The 20,144-nt window shown below is 53.2% G+C and overlaps 1 protein-coding gene across 7 annotated transcripts in view; it reads right to left on the bottom strand.

Annotated features, from left to right (window-relative positions):
• EHMT1 (euchromatic histone lysine methyltransferase 1) overlaps positions 1–20,144 on the bottom strand; it is a 115,602-nt gene that overhangs the window by 64,008 nt on the left and 31,450 nt on the right. Inside the window, exon 1 of one of the 7 annotated variants that reach the window (XM_013182798.3) lies at positions 7,355–7,548. The exons of 3 other annotated variants lie outside the window; for them this stretch is intronic. In XM_013182798.3, the coding sequence (XP_013038252.2) occupies positions 7,355–7,417 (63 nt within the window). In that variant the 5' untranslated portion in view covers positions 7,418–7,548. Of the gene's footprint in view, positions 1–517; positions 618–3,400; positions 3,586–3,699; positions 4,488–7,354; positions 7,549–20,144 lie in introns of those variants that run through there. 3 more of the 7 variants (XM_066980958.1, XM_066980956.1, XM_066980955.1) reach the window with 3 other exon arrangements.

A 20,144-nucleotide genomic window follows, 5' to 3' on the forward strand; every position in this document is an offset into this window, starting at 1 on the left:
AGGCGCCAGGGAGAAGCCATTGCTTCTTCACGCTGGAGTAAAAGAGCTCGGTGCCAAGGCAAGGCCACCCGAGGTGGCTTCCAAGGGGCTCTTGTAGGGCAGAGCCCCAGCCAAGCGGCCCCGGCCAGCAGCAGCTTTACAACCTCCAGGCACCGCTCTGGATCAAATGAAAACCCAGCAGCGCGGCGCACACCGCCACTGCGCCTTCGCAGCCCTGCGCGGAGGCAGGAAAAAAAAAAAGAAAAGAAAATTAGGCCAATAAAAAAAAAAAGATGGCTGTGGATTTGGAAGCACTCTCATCAAAAGGAGACTACAGAAAACCACTGCAAAGCCCTCGAAGCCTCTTCCCCGAGGCCAGGCGCTCTCCCACCCGTGCTCCATTACCCACGGCGGGCGGGAGGCAGCACCCATGGGTGCCCGCCGCCCACCGGCCCACGGCAGGGCTGCCCATCCATTCCCACCGGCCCACGGCTCCACCCAGCCGAGTCAGCAGCAACTTCGCTGCAAGTGTCAATACCTCCATGTTTGGGTGGCTTGCTTTTCCCCCCTTAAATTCAGAGCAAACTTCCCCTTCTGCTCACACCCCATGGCCCAATCCGTCGGCTCCTGATTGGCAGGGAAATCCTATACCCACCCTCCCCGCCAGAAGTGTCGGCTCTTGCAGCAGTCCCAACAAAAGCCAACTGCCAAGCTCGGGCTGCTTCACAATAAAAGTCTCGCACTCTCCTTTTTTTATTATTTATTTTTTTTTTCCCCCCTTTTCCTGCAGCCGGCTGCCTCCATTCCCCGGCTGACCCCGGGCTGATTGTTAACCTCCAGCCACTGGAGAGCCTCCCCAAAGGTTACGTGCCACGACCAACGAAGCGTTATTCCCCCCACCACGACCTTTTATTTGTAGGTTTTGAAGGAAAGAAAAATGGCTGCGTCTTAAGAAAGGTGTTTGAAAAGGCTTTAGAAGCCATGAGGACCCAAGCAGAGAAGCAAGCGCTGTTTTTAGTCTTTCCTCTCCAGCTCTGCTTGCAAAAAATGAGGCTCCCCTTCCTCCACGAGGTCTTTGGAGGGGATGGAAGAGAGGTCAGACCAAGGAAAGGGTCTGCAGCGCTCCCAGGCAGGCAACTACAAACGACGCTGGTGCCTTTAAAACAAAAAACAACAACAAAAAGGGCAGAGCTGGGAAGCACAGAAAGAGCCTTCTCATCTCAGCCTCCTCCTTGGCATTTTCAGCAGCCATCCGCGTGCCCTTCGCAAGGGTCCGAGCAGGTTTTACAGGCAAAGACAAAACACGCACAGCACAGCCCCAGCACACCGCAGCTTACCAAGCCCAAGAGAGCAGCTAGCTGCATCGTGACCCAGCGCTCCCTGACAGCACACCAGGAAGGAGCGGAGGTGGATGTGCTAAGATGTCCACCTTCACCAGAGTCCCTCTTTTTTTTTTTTTTCCCCCCCTTAAAAACCAACCTTCTAGGAACCCGAAACTTCGCAGCAACGTTGTTCTGATCTGAGACAGGCAGTTAATGCAGGTCGCCCTGAGAGCGGGCTGCCGGCAGGACGAGCGACCCCGCTCCAGCTCCGCCGCACAGAGCCGCGTGCGGGAGCACCAACGCGCTGGGCGAGAGGGACGGCGCCGACCCTGCAAGCCCTGGGGCCTGCAAGCCCCAGACCAAGAGGCCGGCACCCAGGGGACACCGACCCCCCAGGGGTGACGCCGCCAGCACACGGGTCCCCACGAGCCACAGACCCCGCCAGCTCCCACCCGCCAGCCACGGGGCAGGATTTCACCCCCAGCACGGCGGCGGCGAGGTCTGCGGAACGCACTGCAGCCGAAAGGGAGGCAAAGCTCCCGAGAAATGATGCAACTCCAGCAGCAGCACATCCCCGTTCACTCTCGTTTTTCCCTCCCGAAAGAAAACCAACAAACCCAACTTGCTCATAGTAACCTTTGCCTTAAAGAGAAGGCGAGCGTTTTGTAGCTAGTTATAGGGGAGGCACTGATTAAGAAAACACTCGTGGAAAGGCAGCGTTCCTCTTGTAGGCAGGAGGAGATGGCCGATTTCAGACTCCAGCACCACTCAGGTCCTGCCGCGCATGGGCAAGGTCTGGGATCACCGCTGGTGGGGGACGCTGACCGCAGGCCCGTCGTTAGAAGCAGCAGGAGAAGCATTTGATTTGGAGAAGGAAGGAAACGTAACGCCAATGTACCTGGCCTACAAAGCAGTCACCAGTCTCAAAGCTCCTTTTCTAGGTTAAGGCCACTTCCTTATAAGCCTCATGCAATCATGTGAACATGGAATTTTATCTGCAGCTCACAACAAGCACTCCTCTCAGCCCGAAGTTTGTCCCCACATCAAACAAGACCTGCAGTTCTTTTGTCTCCCGAATCCCTCCCTTCCAGGCTCTTCCTAAAAGGACAGAAACATTTCCTTCTCTGCCCCCATGGCTCCCTCCTACTCCAGCCGCGCAAATCAACTCCCCAGACAGGGGGAAGGGTAGAAACGAGGCGCAAGTCCCTGCATGCAAAAGCTGGGAACAAGGAGACACTTGCATGAAAGGCAACAGGACCTCGTATCGCACAAGGCAGCCCACAGTGGTGCTCAGGCTTCTGGCAGGGGGGTTTGCAGAGCCTGAGCTCCACGGAGCTCCTGCAGCGGCGAGGCCACGAGCAGGGCAGCAGCTCTGGCGAGGCCGCAGCGCCGCCGTCTCGCTGCTTCCATGCTGGGAAGCGTTGCGCCCATCTAACTGTGTCCCAGTAGAGTTAAAACCAGTACGACTTGTATGTGCAGACAAGTGTAAATCCAGAGCAGACAAAGGCATCTCCTCCTTCCACCGGCTGAGGTTAGCAAGAAGTACAGCTGCCGCCTGCCTTCTCTTAGCACCAGGGAGGGGGAGCAGGGAACCCTAAAACGGAGCCAAAGATTCCTCGTCCTCTCTAGCAGAAGCAAACCAGCCATTTCAGAAACACCAAGTCGCCAGGAAGGCTCAGCAAGGATGAAACCATAGCACCAAGAAGAGCCTGGAGCGAGCAGTCTGCAGCACCCTGGCGCACTGGGGCGCAGCAATCACCCCATCAACAGCACCCAGGCACCTCTTCGGCCTCCACGCTCCTCTTCCTCCCTCCCCCAAACCACCGCAGCCAGAGGAGCAGCTCCCTCGCCCCTGCCCGGCCCGGGGACGCCGGGCGAAGGGGCTCCTGCTCCAGGCCGGAGCCGAAGGAGGTGGCCCCAGCCCAGGCACTTCCTTGGGAAGGCCCTCACCCCGCGCACACCACCTCTTCCGTGCCACCTGCAGCCACAGCGACGCCTGCGAGCCGGGAAAGCAGACAGGGAGAGGAAAAAAAGGCAAAAAACAACACAAAAGTTGCACCCTAGGGCCTGTCCCTCTAATAGCTACAGCAAAACCTCACCAAGACTTTACTCTCCTGGAGGGTGAGAAAGGCACGCAGCGCTGCCCAGCACCCGAAGTCCTAGAGGTGGCAGCTCCTCACCACCTCGCCTCCATGGCCTACGGGCTTCGTCCTTCGTGGGGCTTTTTTTCTGCTCTGTCATTAAGAGTGGAGCCTGGTCTTTTCCTTCAATCCCAAGAATTGCACTGAATTAGATCATCTTTCTCGGCTCACCTCCCCCTACAGGCAGCTCCCGAGCATGCTCAGCTCGGCCTGGCGCTGCCATTTCATAACTGCATTGTTTACAGACGCACACTGACCTGCCATTTTTTGACAGTAAGAGAGGAGCTGGTGTTTGCAACCACGGTCGCTCGCAGCCCCTGCTCCTCGCCACCGCCGGGGCGCAGGCGGGCTCCTGCCTCGCAATAAAAATCCAATTTGGAGAAGGGAAATTGCAAAGTGTGGAAAGTCGCAGGCTATTGTTCTTGTTGTTTTTCGCCTTGATTTAGGTCAAAATCCACCTGCTCTGAAGGCGCAGTCTAGGAGGAAGAAGTTAACCCCTCTCTGGGGCGAGGGGAGCACAGGTCTCGTCCAGCTCAGTGCAGAATGCCAGCCATGATTTCAGCTTCTTCAAATCACAACTGTGCTTCGATGTCACCTAAAAATATAATGCTCAGCACGGTCTGCCATCCTCCGTCAAGCCTTCCTCTGAGAAAGAAAGGGTTGGAAATATGGTATTTCCCTTGAATAAACAAGTTGGCTTAGTCCCAGCACATACAGTTTTCTCCTTTAAATGCAAACCAGAGTATTTTTGCAGGCACACAGGAAAATGAGGAGAGGAGGAGGGGAAAAGTTCCTCATTTAACACCAAGAGCTCCATGAAAAGCCTTGTAAGGTTGCTCCCAGTCCCTCTCTGTTCCAGTCCTCTCCCCGTCTGTGCTTATCACACTTCCCAGGTGAAAGCAGCTCTGAGTTATGCTGGAGAGAAAATGCCAGAAGAGCTGGAGGTTTCCTCATCCTTGGAACAAGGACAATTTGTGCAAAGCTTCCTTTACAAGAGGCACTGTGCTGCTCCGACACAGTATGGCAGCGTTGCAGGGAAGACGCTCGCACATCAGATCTTCTTAACCCCCACCGCCTCTCCCCTTCTCCACCACTTCCACCAGGCTTCCCCCTCCTGAGGGGACTGAAGGGAAAAAGTATAATTACCAGCTTTGGGGGAAGCAAGCTCGTATTTTGGATCCCAGAATATTTTTAAGAGCTTGCTCTGTATTTTTTTTCCCTACCAATATTATTTTTTTTGCCCTTTTTTTTTTTTTAAACACACATTCCAATTAAGCTTATACAGTGCATGAGCTTCTCTCCCGCTGCTTTACTGACTACTGTAAACCCCGCCAGGCAGAGCTGTGCTGCCCGTCCTCCTCCGCTGCCCCCCTCCAGGTCCAACGCCACCAGAGAGCAGAGCCAGACATTTCCTACGCCGCAGAACAGACCAAGGACTTCAAACAGGCACCGGGAGGGGAGGAGGGACGGACGGACGAATCTGCAGAGGGCCGAGACGGGACGTCAGGGGAGATCACGTTACGGCTGCTGGGGTCTCCTCTGCGAAGAGGGTTTGATTTCAAAACTCATTTAATTTACAGTAGTTGAAAAGAACCGTCTGAAAGTGGTAGTTAAAGGTTATAAATTCAAGATTTGCTTCCAAATCACTGACATTGCAGTTCGCTGCAGGAACATATGGTCCTCCGAGCCTCGAGAGCAGGGAGCGCACGCTGCCAGAGCCCCAAGTCTTTGGGCTGAACCAAAAGCAAGAGATTTCTCCCATTGCAGGGCGGTCGCTGCAGCACTTCCTTGACCTTTAGCAGCTCCAGGAGCAGGATGGGCAGAAGGAAAAAATTAAGGGGAAAAAGAGAAAAGCACAACAAAAAGCCACACCAGGAATCGAGTCATCCATCCCTCCCCCAGCCATCCACAAAGCAGCTGGCCATGACAGCGAAGCTCCTTAAAAGTCCTTGTTTACCTGAACGAAATAGCTCCCTGCCATTGTACAAGCAGCACACGATCCAGAGATGGCACCGGGCGGAGGAGGTGGCTCCAGCACCCCCGTGCACACCCCGCAGCAGGATCCGGCCCCCGTGCTGGAGGGGAGCGGTGGCTGCAGCACGGCCCGCGCCGAGGATGCCTGGGGGCACGAGCAGCCCCCCTCTGCCAGGCCTACAGGGAGACGTTTGGATAACGGGGGGGGGGCTGACCAGCTGAAAATACATCCCATAGGAAAATCCAAAATCTTCTTGCAAAGAGGGGTGATAAAAAAAATAAGGTGAAGGGTGGGAGAAGGGCGTTGTTTTTTTTTCCCAGAGGTGACCACCACGGGTGGGCAAAGAAAGCGCCTGGGCTCGGGAGGCCTCATGGTTATTTTGAAAGGCTGGTGGAGGCTGCTAATGTTGGAGTTAAAGGAACTTCAAAGTTGGTTCAGTAGGCAAAGGGGAAATAAAAAAAATAAAAATAAAAGGCCCATTTTTAGGGCTATTAACCCTTACAGAAGGGCAGCATGGAAGTCCAGACCTGGGCTTGCTCTCCTCCCTCCAAAAAGTAGGTCAGGCTTTCCAGCACGGTTTTGCCAACGCTTTCAGAAGGCACCAGCCAGTGGCACCGGAGCACGAGGTGCTTTCGGCAGTTGGTCACGCAGCCTCTGGTGGCGCGGCTCCTCGGCCTTCACCCCGCCAGCACAGCGGCTCTCCGGGGCACGAGCCGACCAGGCCACTCCCAGGCCTTCGCTCGTCGCTTCTAGCAAGAAACCTCTCCTCATGACTTCTTCCAACGCCCTTTCCTTCCACACGTTAAACGACAAACGGGGAGCATGCTGCTAGAAAGGAGACAGGCTAGATGCTCAGAGGGGGCACCGCCGCCTGCCCGCGGGCCCCCTCACACCCCCAGGCGTGCTCCTGGATGCCGAGCCCCACAGCAGGGCCGGCGCCTCCATGCCCGGGGCTCTCCTCACGCAGGCTCGGAGCCGGGTGGCTGCCCCAGGCCCGCCCAGCACACCAGAGAGCATCTGCGTTTAACACAAACAGCAAAAAAATGCCAACATGGCAGGGCCAGGGGGCTGAATTTTAGCTAAATAAGCTGCAGGCCTGGGCCTCCTGCCATGAGACCAACCACGGACGTTTCATTTTAATCAGCTGCTTGGATTGCAAGCTACTACCAAAAGAAGGGGGGGAGGGGGAGGAGGGAACACCCAAAAATTTGTTTTTTTCCTGGTAAAATAATATTTGTTCTTCCCACCAGCCTCAGCAGAGAGCTGTAGGCCTGGCTGGACCCAACTGAGGGCTTCCAGCCCCGATCCAGCAGCCGGGGTCCTCTCCTTCTCTCCTTCCCCTTGGAGCAGCCCAGAGACCCCAGCCTCCCTCCGCTCCTCTTGCCCACGGCTGCTGCAAGCAGGGAGGGCTGCTGGTAGAACCAAATTTTCCAGAGACTTCATGCTTTTAAAATAAATAAATAAATAAATAAATAAATAAAAAGCACCAACAAAATTAAAAAAAAAAAAAAATGATACCCCCAAACAAGCCTCCCCACTCCAGAAGACAAATAAAAGACTGCTTGGATACAAAGCCCAAGCTTTCCCAGAGCCAGGTAATTCCAGATGTACGTGCAAGGCCATGGAACAGAACAAAGTCACAATCATAACAACACAAAAGAGCAGTCAAAGGCTGACAAGGCAGGCTCCAGGCTGCTCCCCAAACCGCCCCTGCGCCCTGCCCCACGTGGCTGCCTTCCTGCCGCGCTCCCTCCCTCGCACGGGGCAGGAAAAAAAGAAAGGATTGACAAAAAATAATCCAGCCATGATTATCTGAACTGTCTTCCTCCTCTCCGAGGCTTCTCCTTTCCCACCTGGCGCCAGGCTGCCTGCGGCCACAACCGGAGGGAAGCTGCTATTTATGAGGCATGGGAGATGGACACTGCGAGCTACTGTACCTGCAGACATCTGTGGTCTTCTCCTGGGGAAGACTCAAAGAGTTGCATATTCCAGATCCTCATGAGCAGTGATTCAGTTTCTGCTCATGTGATAAAAGCTCCCTCTACAGAGTGAGCATGCCCAGAGGAGACCATTTCACTGCTCCCTCCAAGCTGCAGCCATTTCACAGAGAACCTGCAGGCTCCAGCGTCCATTGGAGCGGCGATCAGCCCGGGCATCCCGGGGACGCCCCGGTAATGCAGATCATCTGTCAACTTTCTGACAGGGTGCCAGGCCTCAAACTGATCGCTCGCCTGAAAAAAAAAAAGCCTTTTAAGCCCAGAATGTGTTCAGTTTCAGTGGCCTTCAAGAGTAGCCCTTGCCCACAAAAAAAAAGGGAAGGGGAGCAGGGATGGGGAGGGATGCTGCGTGGCTTGGGGACATCCCTGTGCTGATTTTGTTTTGCTTAATCGGGTGCCTGTCCTGCGAGGAGGGGGATGAAGGCACACGGGTTAAACTGGTTAAGTGTGCAGTGTCCAACTGCAAGTGAATTTGAGATGTGATCTGCTGAGCTGAAGGGGTGCTGGTTTCCACTGCGGGGATTTATAATACAACATGACCTGGTACAACCAACCTTAAAAGCGTATCACAGGCACAGTCATTAAAAAGAGAGGGGAAAACATAATGAAGAGATAGTGAGTGCACTGTGAGGTGCAGTAGCTCTGAGCTCAGCCTATGTCAAACCATATGATACAGCTGGCCCAGCCAGCTAGATAAAAGAAGGAAATTTTAGCTTCAAAATAAAAGTTGTTTGTCTCTGTTCCTCTGAACAATTAAGCACAAACTCTTGGCAACCTTCGTAGCTGCTCAAGCTCCCGGTAAAACGTGCAGGAACATCTGCGAGCAGAGCTGGGCTGGGAGGGAGGCGAGCGCCCGGCCGGCCCTGGCGGGGAGGCAGCGCAGCGGGGTGCCCGCGGCCCCCCGGGACCGCCCGCCCGGCAGGGGGAGGGCGGCCACGGCGAGGAGAGGCGAGGAGGAAGAGGAAGCTCAGAAACGGGCTGTGGCACCTCCCGGCTGCTCTTGGCCAAAGCAAAGCAATTCCTCCACGAAATCAGAGCACAGAGGACAATTGTCTTTAAGGCTAAGTGTTAAAGTGAAGAGGAGCTTGGCGTAGTGCGTTGCAGTGGGCTTGGGGGGGAGGGGGCAGGGAACAGGCTGCACGGTGGGAGGAAAAGCCACAGAAACCATGGAGAGGTTTCGAGAAGCCCAGTGATTTTATTTGCCTTGCACCTTGCATGAAAAGCAGGCATTCAAACCGACGCCTTCAGCACAAGCATGAAGCCATCGGCTGCTCTGCTCTACCCATCCCCTGCTCTGCTCTGCTGAGCGTCGCCAGCGTGTCCTGCTGTTGCATTATCGCAGCCTGGAAGCATCAACAAGCCACGTTTTCCCCAGACCAAGCAGCTACTTCACCACTGCGTCCACGCACATTTGCAAAGCGGCAACAGTTAAAGCAGCAGAAGAGCCTGCCGTGGGTCTGCCTCGGCTGCAATGACATTATTTTTCTCTCCGCACTCTGGAGAAGTTTCACTCCTAAACAGTTAAAGCACACAAGGCTGAACTGAGATGACTGAAATTCGTAGAGAATGAATATTTGGGATGACAGTACAAAGCAAGGGTCTCTCACCCACTGGGTTTTTGTTTGATGTAAATTTTAAGTTTTAACATACATAAAATGAGATTTTGCTGGCCTTTCTATCAATCCCTGAAAGGTAGAGAAGTAACTAATTTAAGACAATCCCAAAAAGCCCAAAACAAAAGCAGACTGGAGCTGTATTATCCACTGCATCGAGAGATTACTGTAGTTCAAACCAAAGATGGCTTTGTCGATGTGTCACCCTTCCTTGCAGCATGAAATTACCAAGCTTTCATCAAAAACACAGAAACAGAAGCGAAGATATTACTACGTGCAAAGTCAGCGAGCTACCACCATCCACATCCCTTTGCAGAGAGCAGAGGAGGCCGGAGACCCACGCTGCAGCGCTCGGTCCTCCTGCATGCCCAGGGCCGTGGCGCTCCCCACTGCATCTCAGCGCTAGAGATGTTTTCACTGCTGAGGTTAAAAATATACTGAGAGCAGAAGCGACCAGAGACACTTTTCACATCTCATGTTCATCCTTGAAAGTATTAAAGACATTAAAAAAAAATTAAAAAAAAAAAAGAGGAAGCGGCTCAGGCTAGTGCAGATGCTTCAACAACCAACCCAAGCCAAACAAGCGATCCACATCAGCCCAGCACCTCCTGTCCCAGCCCTGTCTCCCCACGTTGCAGAGCTCTGGGCTCCCTCCTGACAAGTCCCTGCAGGACACACGAGATGCATGTGGCATGTCGGGAGGGATGAGCAGTTTAATCGTTCAGGGACCATATGCAGAAGCCCGCTGGACTGCGCTCCCCTATCCTGGGAAATGAAATCCGTCTCCAAAATGGCTGGGGAAGGGGGGTTGCTCACACAACAGCCCACACCCCACAAAGCTTTCCCCTTTATTTACCCCAAGCAGCTCCCCCTTTATTTACCCCAGCAGTTTCCCCACCTAAGCATGCCCACGGGGGGGACAGCGCAGCCCTCCGCATTTCAAACCACGTCCTGCCAGGGACCAGCACAGTACCCGGTATTCTGACACCGAGCCTCCCTGGCCTTGGTTCTCCCATTGAAAGCTTGAAAATCCCTTTCAGAAATCTCACGTTTCCAAGAGGAAGGCAGCAGCACAACACAAAGGACACTGGGTTCCTCGGGGCTTTTGCTTAATTACACCATTACACACGGCATTTTCACAGCTCCCTTGCAGCGGAAACACAAGTGGGAGGCAAGGGGAGACGTTGCTTTTCTCTAGGAAGAACAATATTTAGCTCTGCAAAATGCAGGGGTTTCTCCTCATTTCCATCAGGCTCCTCTCTCGCTTCAGCCCCTCCACTTGCTCAGATCCAAAGCTCGCTTTCAGCCTCCTCAGAAGCGATCCCATAAACACAACGAAACAAACCACCACCACTCGGGGGGCTTTCAGTATAAGAAGAACATTTCTGCTGGAATCCTGATTTGCTTCTGCCTTGCTAAGAACCGCTCCTCAGCTCAGCCACAAGCTCTTAAAATGCCTCCTTGCCTCCTCAGTGATTATTTACAACATTTCCTCGCCGGAATGCCCATTCCCAAGACACAGCAAGTGTCCTCAGCATCCTCCAGGAGAACCGAAATGCCCACGTCCAGGCTCAGGTAACAGCTCTGAAGGAGCAGTCACTCATCAATGCACACTTCTGGAATCACAATTTTCTTCACTTTTTGAAACCTCTTTTTTTTTTTTCTTCTCCCAAAAAAAAGATTTTCAAGCCACCTCCTTCCCTCCTGCTTTTAGTTTTAGAAAACTGCCTTTAGCTAATAAGAAACACAAAATGTTCCCTGGGACGCTGTGTTGAATACATCACACACACCAAAAGGAGGAAAAAAAGAAAAAAAAAGATGCTGCTGCGACAGATGTTGAGATGTAAGCTCTCTGGAAGACGTTGCTATGTTTTGATAAGAATACGCATTGAGTATTTCATTTATAGGGCAATCCTAGAACTTTATTTAGAAGCATATTGGCCAGACAGCTGTAATTCAGAGCATGCTGTAGTCCTAACAGTTCCCAGTTATAAACTCCCTCAGCTTTAACTTATAGTAACCACGGCTCCTTCTGTTCTGGAAATGTGCAAACACCGTTCCTCTCCTTCGCTCAGCTCTTGCACACCAAGAGCTCCCACCACAACAAAAACAGCCTTGCTCGAGAACGGTACTAAACAGCACCCCTTGCACACCCCATCTCACCATTTGCTCAACGGACAAACGGTTTATGGGGTTATTTTGGGGCCAGGAGGTGGGGTGGGAGCAGCACAAAGCCGTCCTGCTTATTAGCAGTCTTCTGCCTGCTTTCCTGGCAGCGAAAATGGCCGCTCGCTTTCAACCTCGCTTGTGCTGCAACGCTCAGCTCAAACACCAGGGCTCGGTGCGGATCCTGCCCGCGAGCCTCACGTGTTCAGCGGTTCCCTGTTCTTTGACCTCACACCTATTTTTTTTTCAGCATTAGGGCATTCACGTGAAAACAGGAGAGCTCTTCACTGGGAGGGAATCGGAGCTTCATGGTGCTTTTCTCCCCCAAAATCGCGAGTACTGCAGTCAATGGCTCTATGAACGATTCCGCTGACATCACGCGCTTCTGCGAGGAGCAGAAGGAGCAGATGAACTCCTTAAACACAAAGCTCCTGCCTTCACGCAAATATCACTAGTTAAGAAGAGCGGAGGAATAAAGCAAGCATGATGTGTGTACAGAACTGGCTCTGAAGAGGCTGCTTTTCAGCAGCTGCCATAAGGTGGCAGTGGGTCTTTAAGGCTACCTTACACCTTCCGCACAAGCACAATAGGAAATTATCACACCAGTGGTTTTCAGCATCTGAAACTGTTTAATCAAATTTCCTCATCAAGGGAGCCAGACCATACATGAAAACTTGGGCCCAAGATCGTTTCAGTGCCAGAGTCACACGAGGAGAAAAAGCCACCGGGATCAGTTTGGAAAAGCTGTAAATGCAGCCCCGATCCGAGCCAAAGGAAATCAAAACCTTTTACTTTCAGCGTACAATTACAATGCCGTTTATTTTACATAAACACTTCTCTTTGTGCATTCATCCAACCACAAACAAGCCAGCATCCATTAAAAAATAGCGAAGCTTGCATCGCTGGGAAGCTGGGACTCGAGCTGGCTTTCTGCAGGGACTGCACAACCAACGCCTTCGAGCTCGGCACGGAGCTGCCCCGTGGCCCGGGTCACGCAGAGGCTGGATCCTGCCCTGCCCCATCTCTTGCGGCTCAGAGAAGGAGGTGGAAGCGTTGGGTATGCCAGAAATGCAGAACTGGGCAGCAAATACGCAAGTAACTTTAGGTGGCAAAGGGACTCGTCACGCAGACTGACCAAAGTGTGCGAGACCATCACCCGGGAGGGAGCAGTAACACAAAGATGTACGTGTTGCTCTTCATCACAAGCTGAACTGCGTGATGGAAAGCAGCAAGAGTGGCCCTGAAGAGCGAGCCGCCCTGCTCACAGCATGCAGGCTGAAGACTGTAACCTCAGAGATTCCTGCTAGTAAAAGTTAACCACGGAAACTTTGCAATACCAAAGTCTTCCTGAGGCCCTGACGCAGCAAGCCTTAACTTCAGAATCACAGAATATCCCGAGTCCAAAGGGACCCACAAGGATCATCGAGTCCAAAGGAACCCACAAGGATCATCGAGTCCAAAGGGACCCACAAGGATCATCGAGTCCAAAGGGACCCACAAGGATCATCGAGTCGACCTTTGCTCAGACCTGACCGACGCCACCATGGACACCCAGCAGCACCGCTCCCAGGGGGCGCAGAGGCGGCCAGCCCCTCCTGCCCCACACAAAGCCCCATCTCCCCTGCCCCTCGCTGACACAAGCCTGGGAGCCCGCCCGAGTGTCCCAGTGTCACCACGGGGCCTGCTTGTGGGGCAGGAGGGGTCAACCAGCTCAGCAGCACGGAGCTGCTGGTGCCTTCCATCTGTGAGAGCCGGCAAGCGCACGCACGCTGCACGAGCCCAGCCTCGCACACGCTCCCATTCCTTCCCCAGCCTCGCCAACACATGAAACCCAGAAAGCAACGCACAGGAAAAATAACAATCATCATCATCATCATCCCAGCCAGAGGAACAGACACTCGTATTCCTTCCTTCCCTTGCAAATCTGGAAGGGCCGATTTGGCAAGGTTTGTTTGCAACCCTTGGAATGCAAAACAAGACCGAGGACGGGAGCTGGAGTTTGACATTCCTTCGCCCTCCCACGATCAGGGACGAACCTGGCCTCGGAGCGCAGAGCAGGTCGGTGCCCCGCGAGGCCTCCCATTAATAACAATTAGCACCTGAGCGGTGGGGCCGCGCTCGCACGCCTTCCATGGGGAAGGCGCAGCCCAGCGGGTCCCCGCAGCCCTGGCTGCCGGCCCTGCCCCTCGGGGCACCACCCTGCTCGCCAGGCCCCTGCCTGGGAGAGGCTCGAGGGCAGCCAAGGTCAGGGTTTTCAAATCCTCCCCGCTGCTCCGCGGGAAGCAGCACGAAGCCGGCCGGTGGCGGTGGTTGAACTGTGCTGCGCCTGAATCGCTGCCCAGAGCCGCGCTCCCGGAGCCACCGCGGCCCCGGGCAGGGCAGGGGCACGCAGCCGCCCTACCTGGGCGCCGCGGCCACGTCCTCCCACGTCCCGACTGCAGGCCAATTCCTCCTCCAGCCACAAATCCATCTATCTATCTCCCTCTATGGGTGCAGCTTCCACCCCGGAGCATGCTCAGTGCGGGCTGATCTTCAGCCATTTCAGAGCTTTGATGAAATGTGAGCGTAAGAAAGTGTCATTAGCAGAAGGGGGGGAAAAAAAAGAAAAGAAAAAAGAAAGGGAAGGTGAGGGATTCACGGGGATCCAGGAGACCTTCCTGCTCCCACCAGCCAGGCCAGGCTCTGGCTGCAGGGCTCGCAGGAGGGATGAGGCTGCGAGCATCTCGCTTCAGAACAAAGGCAAGGCAAGTCCTGGCTCAGGCAAGCCTTGTGCAGAAAGTAGTAGTGCCTACAGACTCTCGAGCCAGCATATTTTTCACTCTGGGCCTTCCACAAATTAGTGTTTTTCACAAAATGCCATTAATATTTCCCCCCCCCACAACAGGCTTCACCTGACGCTTTCAGCCCGCAGTGCAAATAGCGCTTCCCGTCCGTCCTAGAGCTAAACCCACAGCTCCCCATCCCATGTAACCTGGGCAATTTCAACTCCATTTACAAGAAACTCAAAAAGCACGCCAGAAGAAGGGGGAAAAGCCTACAGCACATACACATCATGCTGTGCTTTCCTAAGAACAGGAATTTTAAGAGGTTTGGTTTTAGCCCTGAAACTCCGCCATCGCTGCATTTTGTCTCTCTAATACAACAGGAGTTTCACAGCAGAATACGTAGAGAATTTTTTTTCTCCTCTCCAGTCTTCCAAACAACAAAATACGCAAAGACAAAAGATAGCTCCTGCAGAAGTCAAGCTTTGCAGGCCAGGGCAAAAACTGGCCACTAATCCCACACAGGTTTCAATGCGTGCCCCAACCCTCCTGTTGGGCCCGAGCCAAAGCCAACTCGGGGTGTTCAAATCCGTGAATTGTCTGTGCACAATGCCGAGCGATCCTCGCTTCCTGCGCACTCATGGCTAATATTCCTGTCGTGGACGTATAGGGTCTGCTTCGGAGCCGCCGGTTTGCTGCTCCAAAGGAAGATTAACAAATAATAATAATAATCAAAACCTTAATCAACGCTGCACTTCAGAAAAAAATCACGGTGATAGATGAACGCCAGAAACGGGCTCTTTGCCTGAACTATGCTTCCAAGGTAATCACAAAAATACTAAGAGATTCTGTAAAATGCAGTAAGCCAAGTTAAATGTCTGACTGTCAGCAGCGCCCAGCACACTCATGTCAGATGCGCTATGCGAACAGCTCTGCATTTTGTTCTTCCAGTTGAGAGAGAGCTCTCTTCCCCGTTAAACTCCAGCTGAACACCAAGCTGGAGCTTTTTAGCAATTATTCATGATAGCAAAGTCCTGGCATTCACATTTGACTTCTGGATGCAAGGCAGCCTTCCGCGCCAAGCGCTGGCAAGTTGCGTTTTACGAAAACATTTTCAGAGCACAAAGCATTTGGTAAAGTGACCCAGGATGAACCACGGTAATTTGGAATAAAGCGTGCGTGCTTAGCTGCCCCCGGGCCCCCACCTCTGCTGCAGCATTTCAGCAAAGCACCGGGGCTCAGCCCGGCAGGAGCATTGGGTCCCTCGGCGCCCCTTCTCTGGGGACACTCGTTAGGGACACCATTTCCAGAGCAGGATGCCACCCCCCGGCACCGCGCTGGGAACGCCGAGGTACCACACCGCGCACCAAGCACAGACTGGCAAACGCAGCCGACAAATTCTATTCTCGTCCTCTCGCCTGCCTTTAAATTGGAGGTGGTTTAAAAATAATATTCAGACCATGGGATCCTGAGGCATGTCTGCTGAATCTAGCAGTGTTTGCATCTAGCACAGCTCAAGCATGTCAAGTTTGTTTCCTTGGAAACAAAGGCCAATTTGCAAGCATTGCTTTCTTCCTTCATTTTTTTCCCCCTTAAATATAATGAAGACATACCTGCAGCTGTTGTTGATACAAAGGAATTAAAGCTGATTCACGTACCAACAAAGTCCATAAGAGAATTATTAATACATTTCACTAATGAACAATTGGCTTGCTGCACTAAGGGAAAACCACAGTTCATCGCTATTTAAAAATCCCTTTTTCCCTTCAATAGATGCACACTCAAGGCACGGCATTTATATTGTCTCCTTGGGGAGAAAGAGGAAAAAGAAGGAAAGCCAGATTCATTTGCTTACCCTAGGCTAGGTACACGGGTTCCAGCGGAGGAACAATCTAAGAGGGAAATCCTGTATTGCTCCTAACACCGCTCCGAAAGCTGCACCAGCAGTGCTCAGAGCACACCTGCTTAACGCAGGCTGAAGAGCCAGCACAAGCTCAATAAAGAGGAAAGCAGCAACATCTCCTAGATGTGTTCGGCCAGTTTTAAGCCCAACTTTTTCTCGGCAAGGGCATGCATTAGGGCTTAAGTGGGGAGTCAGCCTTTCCGTGCAGCCATAACTCTTCTCCCAGACAGAGCCTGCTCACATCAAAGGTCCTCACGCTGAAGGCAGTAAATCCCGCGGCGATGACACACAACCTCTGTGTGGGCAAGAAGGGAGGGAGGGCAATAAGTGTCAGAGGTGCGCTATCCGCAGCCTGCTTTGCAAGGCACCTGCACCTTCCAGAGCCTTCACTGGGAATCACAGGTGCTCAGCACCTTTCAAAAACCTGTCAGATAAAGAGTAACATGGACACACATGAGGACAGCAAATAAAATCGGCTCCTTGAACACGCTGTCCCGGAGGCTGACCTGGCACAGAGCTCGCTTCCCAGCACGCCAGGGCTCCAGCTGCAACCTCAGCTTGGGGACCCGAACGTCCGAGGGAGCAGAGCCTGGCTCTTCAGCTGCACCAACAGGAGCTGGTGGAGCAAGAGCAGACTCCTTCCCCCACATCAAGGACAAAGCCTCGCGATTCCCTGCCCCTGGAGGCCCAGTTTCACCACCAGAGCCATCAGCACCCACCACCAACCCCAGATGCTCCGGCACTTCTGAAGGTCAGGGCTCGGACTCCAACGCACCCCATCCGCCAAGGAGGCTCCAAGCTTGCAAATGCCTCTTCACTGACAGAGCAACCTCGCTGTCCTCTTGAACCTGCTCACAGCAGGACCAACCACTGCACTCAGCTGTAGACAAAAAGCACCAAAAACTACCTCCAAAATGTCAGGCAGAACTGCTCAGTGTCTCACCCTAGAGCCTGAGAACCGAACCTCCGCTACCCTGCCCTTCGGTGCGGACGAACAGCACCCAACAGCAGCAACACGCTTCCATCCCTGCTGCAATCGAGCAACCCTGGAAGCAAATCCCCCACTCTGCAAATGGGAGCACCCTACACCGAGTATAGGTAGGTATTAAAATGACTTAGTTTTATCCCCACCCATGCCAGTCTTAGGGCTTTGTGCTGTAGCCACCATGAATTCTGGGGGAAGAGCAAGGAAAATGATCTAGCTCTTTCCAATCAAAAGCAGAACATATCCTGAAAAAAAAGCACCTAAACACCACCATGTAAAAAAGAACCAGGCAGATGCACTGTGATTTGCTTAAATATATCGCAACAGTACAAATAGTTATGGCTTCTTTATAAAGGAATTCATAACAAGAGATGTGAGTAGTAGATAACATGACTGTCTCCATTTTACAGACGGAAAACCTGAGGCTTGGAGAAGTAACTGCTAGAAGTTTCTGGAGTGGTCCTACATACATGTATGGGACAGAGGAACGTGGGACAGGTGACCTGGACCCGAGGGCCTGCTCTGCTGCTCTCCTGCCGAGTCGCATCGGGTGGCTGAGCTGGGGCAAGATCCAAAGGAGGTGCTGGGACAGCCAGCGCGGGACAGCTTCACCTTGCGCCTCAGCGAAGTTCGGGCATTTTAAGCTCCTTTGAAAATCTCATCTTCCATTATTTAAAAATAAAATAAATTAATTAAAACAAAATGCATCAATGTAATAACAAATGTCTCAGTATTTTCTCCCTCTGTATCGGATTCCCTGTAACGAATATGATTTTTGGAGGGGAGGGGAAATATTCATCCAAAACAGCAAGCTTTCAACCCTGAGAAGCTCTCCATGCCCACTGCTGAGGTCCGAGGCAGGAGGGTGCCACGGGGGCGACTCCGTGACAGCAGGATGCAGCCCAGACTCACGCAGGAGGGAGGTCAGATCCGAACTGAGCAAGGGGAGCAATAAATTCAGATTAGTCACTTCGCAGAAATTTCCTGTCAGATAAGCGGGTGCACGTCAAAGCATCCGAGGCAAGGACAACGAGCTCGCTTAGCTATTTTTTTTATGCAGATGTGTTCAACACCTGGCAAACGTTTAGGTGACAACGCTGTATGGAAACCAACGCCGACATGGATACAGGGCGAGGGTACGCCGCTTACCAGCAAACTTGAGACTTGCTTCCCTTCCCTTCTCTTCCCCTCCAGCCTGGCAGGCGCTGCCGCGCCGCTCGCAGACATCCGAGGGCACGGCGCCAGCGCCTGGGGCCCCACGTATTCCTGGAGATTTCCGAACACAGATTTAAATTCGGGAAGATAGTCACAGGATTTATTTTAATGCCCAAATCATTAAACCATCCTCTTTGATTGGGTTCCCAGAGCTGCGCTGATAAAGACTTGCTGTATTACAGCAAACACATGCGAGGCTGAGACTCAAAGCTCAGCTCGAAGACTGATGAGCTCACTGATACTTTCCCACATGAAAGCTCTGTAGAAAGAGCAAATTTCAAATCAAGAACCGCTCACTGATCTCGGGTGGCCAGCCTGGACAGCGCCTTTCAAGCCTGCATCTCCTACAGCAAGGTGCAGCACTCGGTGCACTTGACAATAAAGCACCAGTTTCACATCAAAAATTAAATCACTATTGCAAAAAAAAAAAAAAAAAAGCCTTCCTTCCAATTCTCCCACCTTTTCCCTCCACGTGCAACACGCTTATTTGCCTCTCAGGGAGGCATCATTGTGTTAACATTTTAAAGTGCTCGGAATAGAGCAGAGCACTAGAAGAACAGCGCCCGCACCAGACGCTGCGGCGATGCAACCAGCTCGCAGAGCCCCAAGCCAGGGGAAGGGGAACGCTGAAGGTTGCAGAACGGCTGCAGCCCAGCCTCGGGCTGCCCGCTCTTGGCCACTGCAGCCAAAACGTTCTGGAGGCAAAGCAGAAGGCAGGAGGCTACTGGGGGGAACTTCTGCACACTTTTGTTATAGGGGGAAAGGGCTCCAGCCCTGCCCCTGCCCTGCACAAAGCTCAGGCTCTGCCTCCTGCTGTGAGATCTGCATCCAAAGCCCCACAGACCCCTGGAAGCTTCTCCTCCGCTCTCGTGTCCCGGAGAAGAGGCAAGCAGAACTGCTGCTGCTCTGGGTTGGCAGCACACCAAAAGAATAGTGCACAGGCAACAGGAGAAGACAAATCCTGAGTTTTTTCCCCTTCTGAGACAGGAAGCCAAACATCGGCCGTCGGCAGCCGCCTGCTCGCCCTCAGGCCTCAGTGAAACAAACTTGAGGACGGCCGAGGTCAGCCGGCTCCTCCAGCGCTCTGCCCAACATTTTCTCTGCAGCACCGGCCCTGCTGCCGGCCCCGAGCAGCGCACCCGCACAGCTCCTTCCCCTCTGCCTCTGGAAGGGGGTGAACGCCCGCTCGGCCCCGGGTGAGCGCTGTGCCAGCTGAGATGGCCACAAGGGGAACATCCCCTGGGTGTTGCCATCATCACGACAATATTTTTGGTATTCCCCTTTCATTACATGCCTCGGATATCAGTGTGAGAACCTGCACGGGGATATTCACAGGCCAAGACGGTGGCACGCCTGCAGCACCCCTATTTTTTCCTTTTTCTAAATCCTTCTGTAGAAGGAGCAGAGTAAAGGACGAGCTGTAAAGCAACCCGAGATGCTTGCCATTTCGAACCGTATTTAACACCCTTCTTCCTCTCTGCAGCGAGCAGAGCCCTGCAGGATTCCCGCAGCGCCCCACCTATCCCCCTTCCCACTTAAACGCACCCGTTCCCAAGGAGGCTGAACGGATGCCATAAAGCAAAGTTTAACTTTAAACTATAAAAATGCAAAACAGGCTGCACCCATTGCGATACGCAGACGAAAGGAAGAGAAACGTGGTTCATAAAAGCCACAGTAAATGCAAATTCTCCTGCAGCAGTGTAGCTCACACGGACCTACCCATGGGTAAGTGCCAGGCTGGGCCGCCCGCACAGCAAGGCAACCCGCGGGGAGGGATGTGAGCATGTGGGAGCTCCTGCGTGGGTCTAAGCAACAGAGGGAGGACACCAACACCGATGCAGGACACCAGTGTGTAGATGAAGTGACCGAGCCCAGCAGCCTGAGGGATCCGTTTATTTTTGTCAGGTGCTCACACCTCATTTCTGATCCCTGTAACGCTGCCCTGCGCTGCCAGCTAACCTCAGCTTCAGGAGTCCACGAGGCTCCTCGGGAAGGAGGACGGTTGCTGCCATCGTTTCGCTTCACAAGGGCCATGTCCCGGCGGCTCCCGCCCCGATGATTTGCGCAGCTGCAGTACAGCGGGCTG

The sequence above is a fragment of the Anser cygnoides genome, chromosome 20, assembly GCF_040182565.1.
Source record: "Anser cygnoides isolate HZ-2024a breed goose chromosome 20, Taihu_goose_T2T_genome, whole genome shotgun sequence".
In the NCBI taxonomy this organism is placed as follows: Eukaryota; Metazoa; Chordata; class Aves; order Anseriformes; family Anatidae; genus Anser; species Anser cygnoides.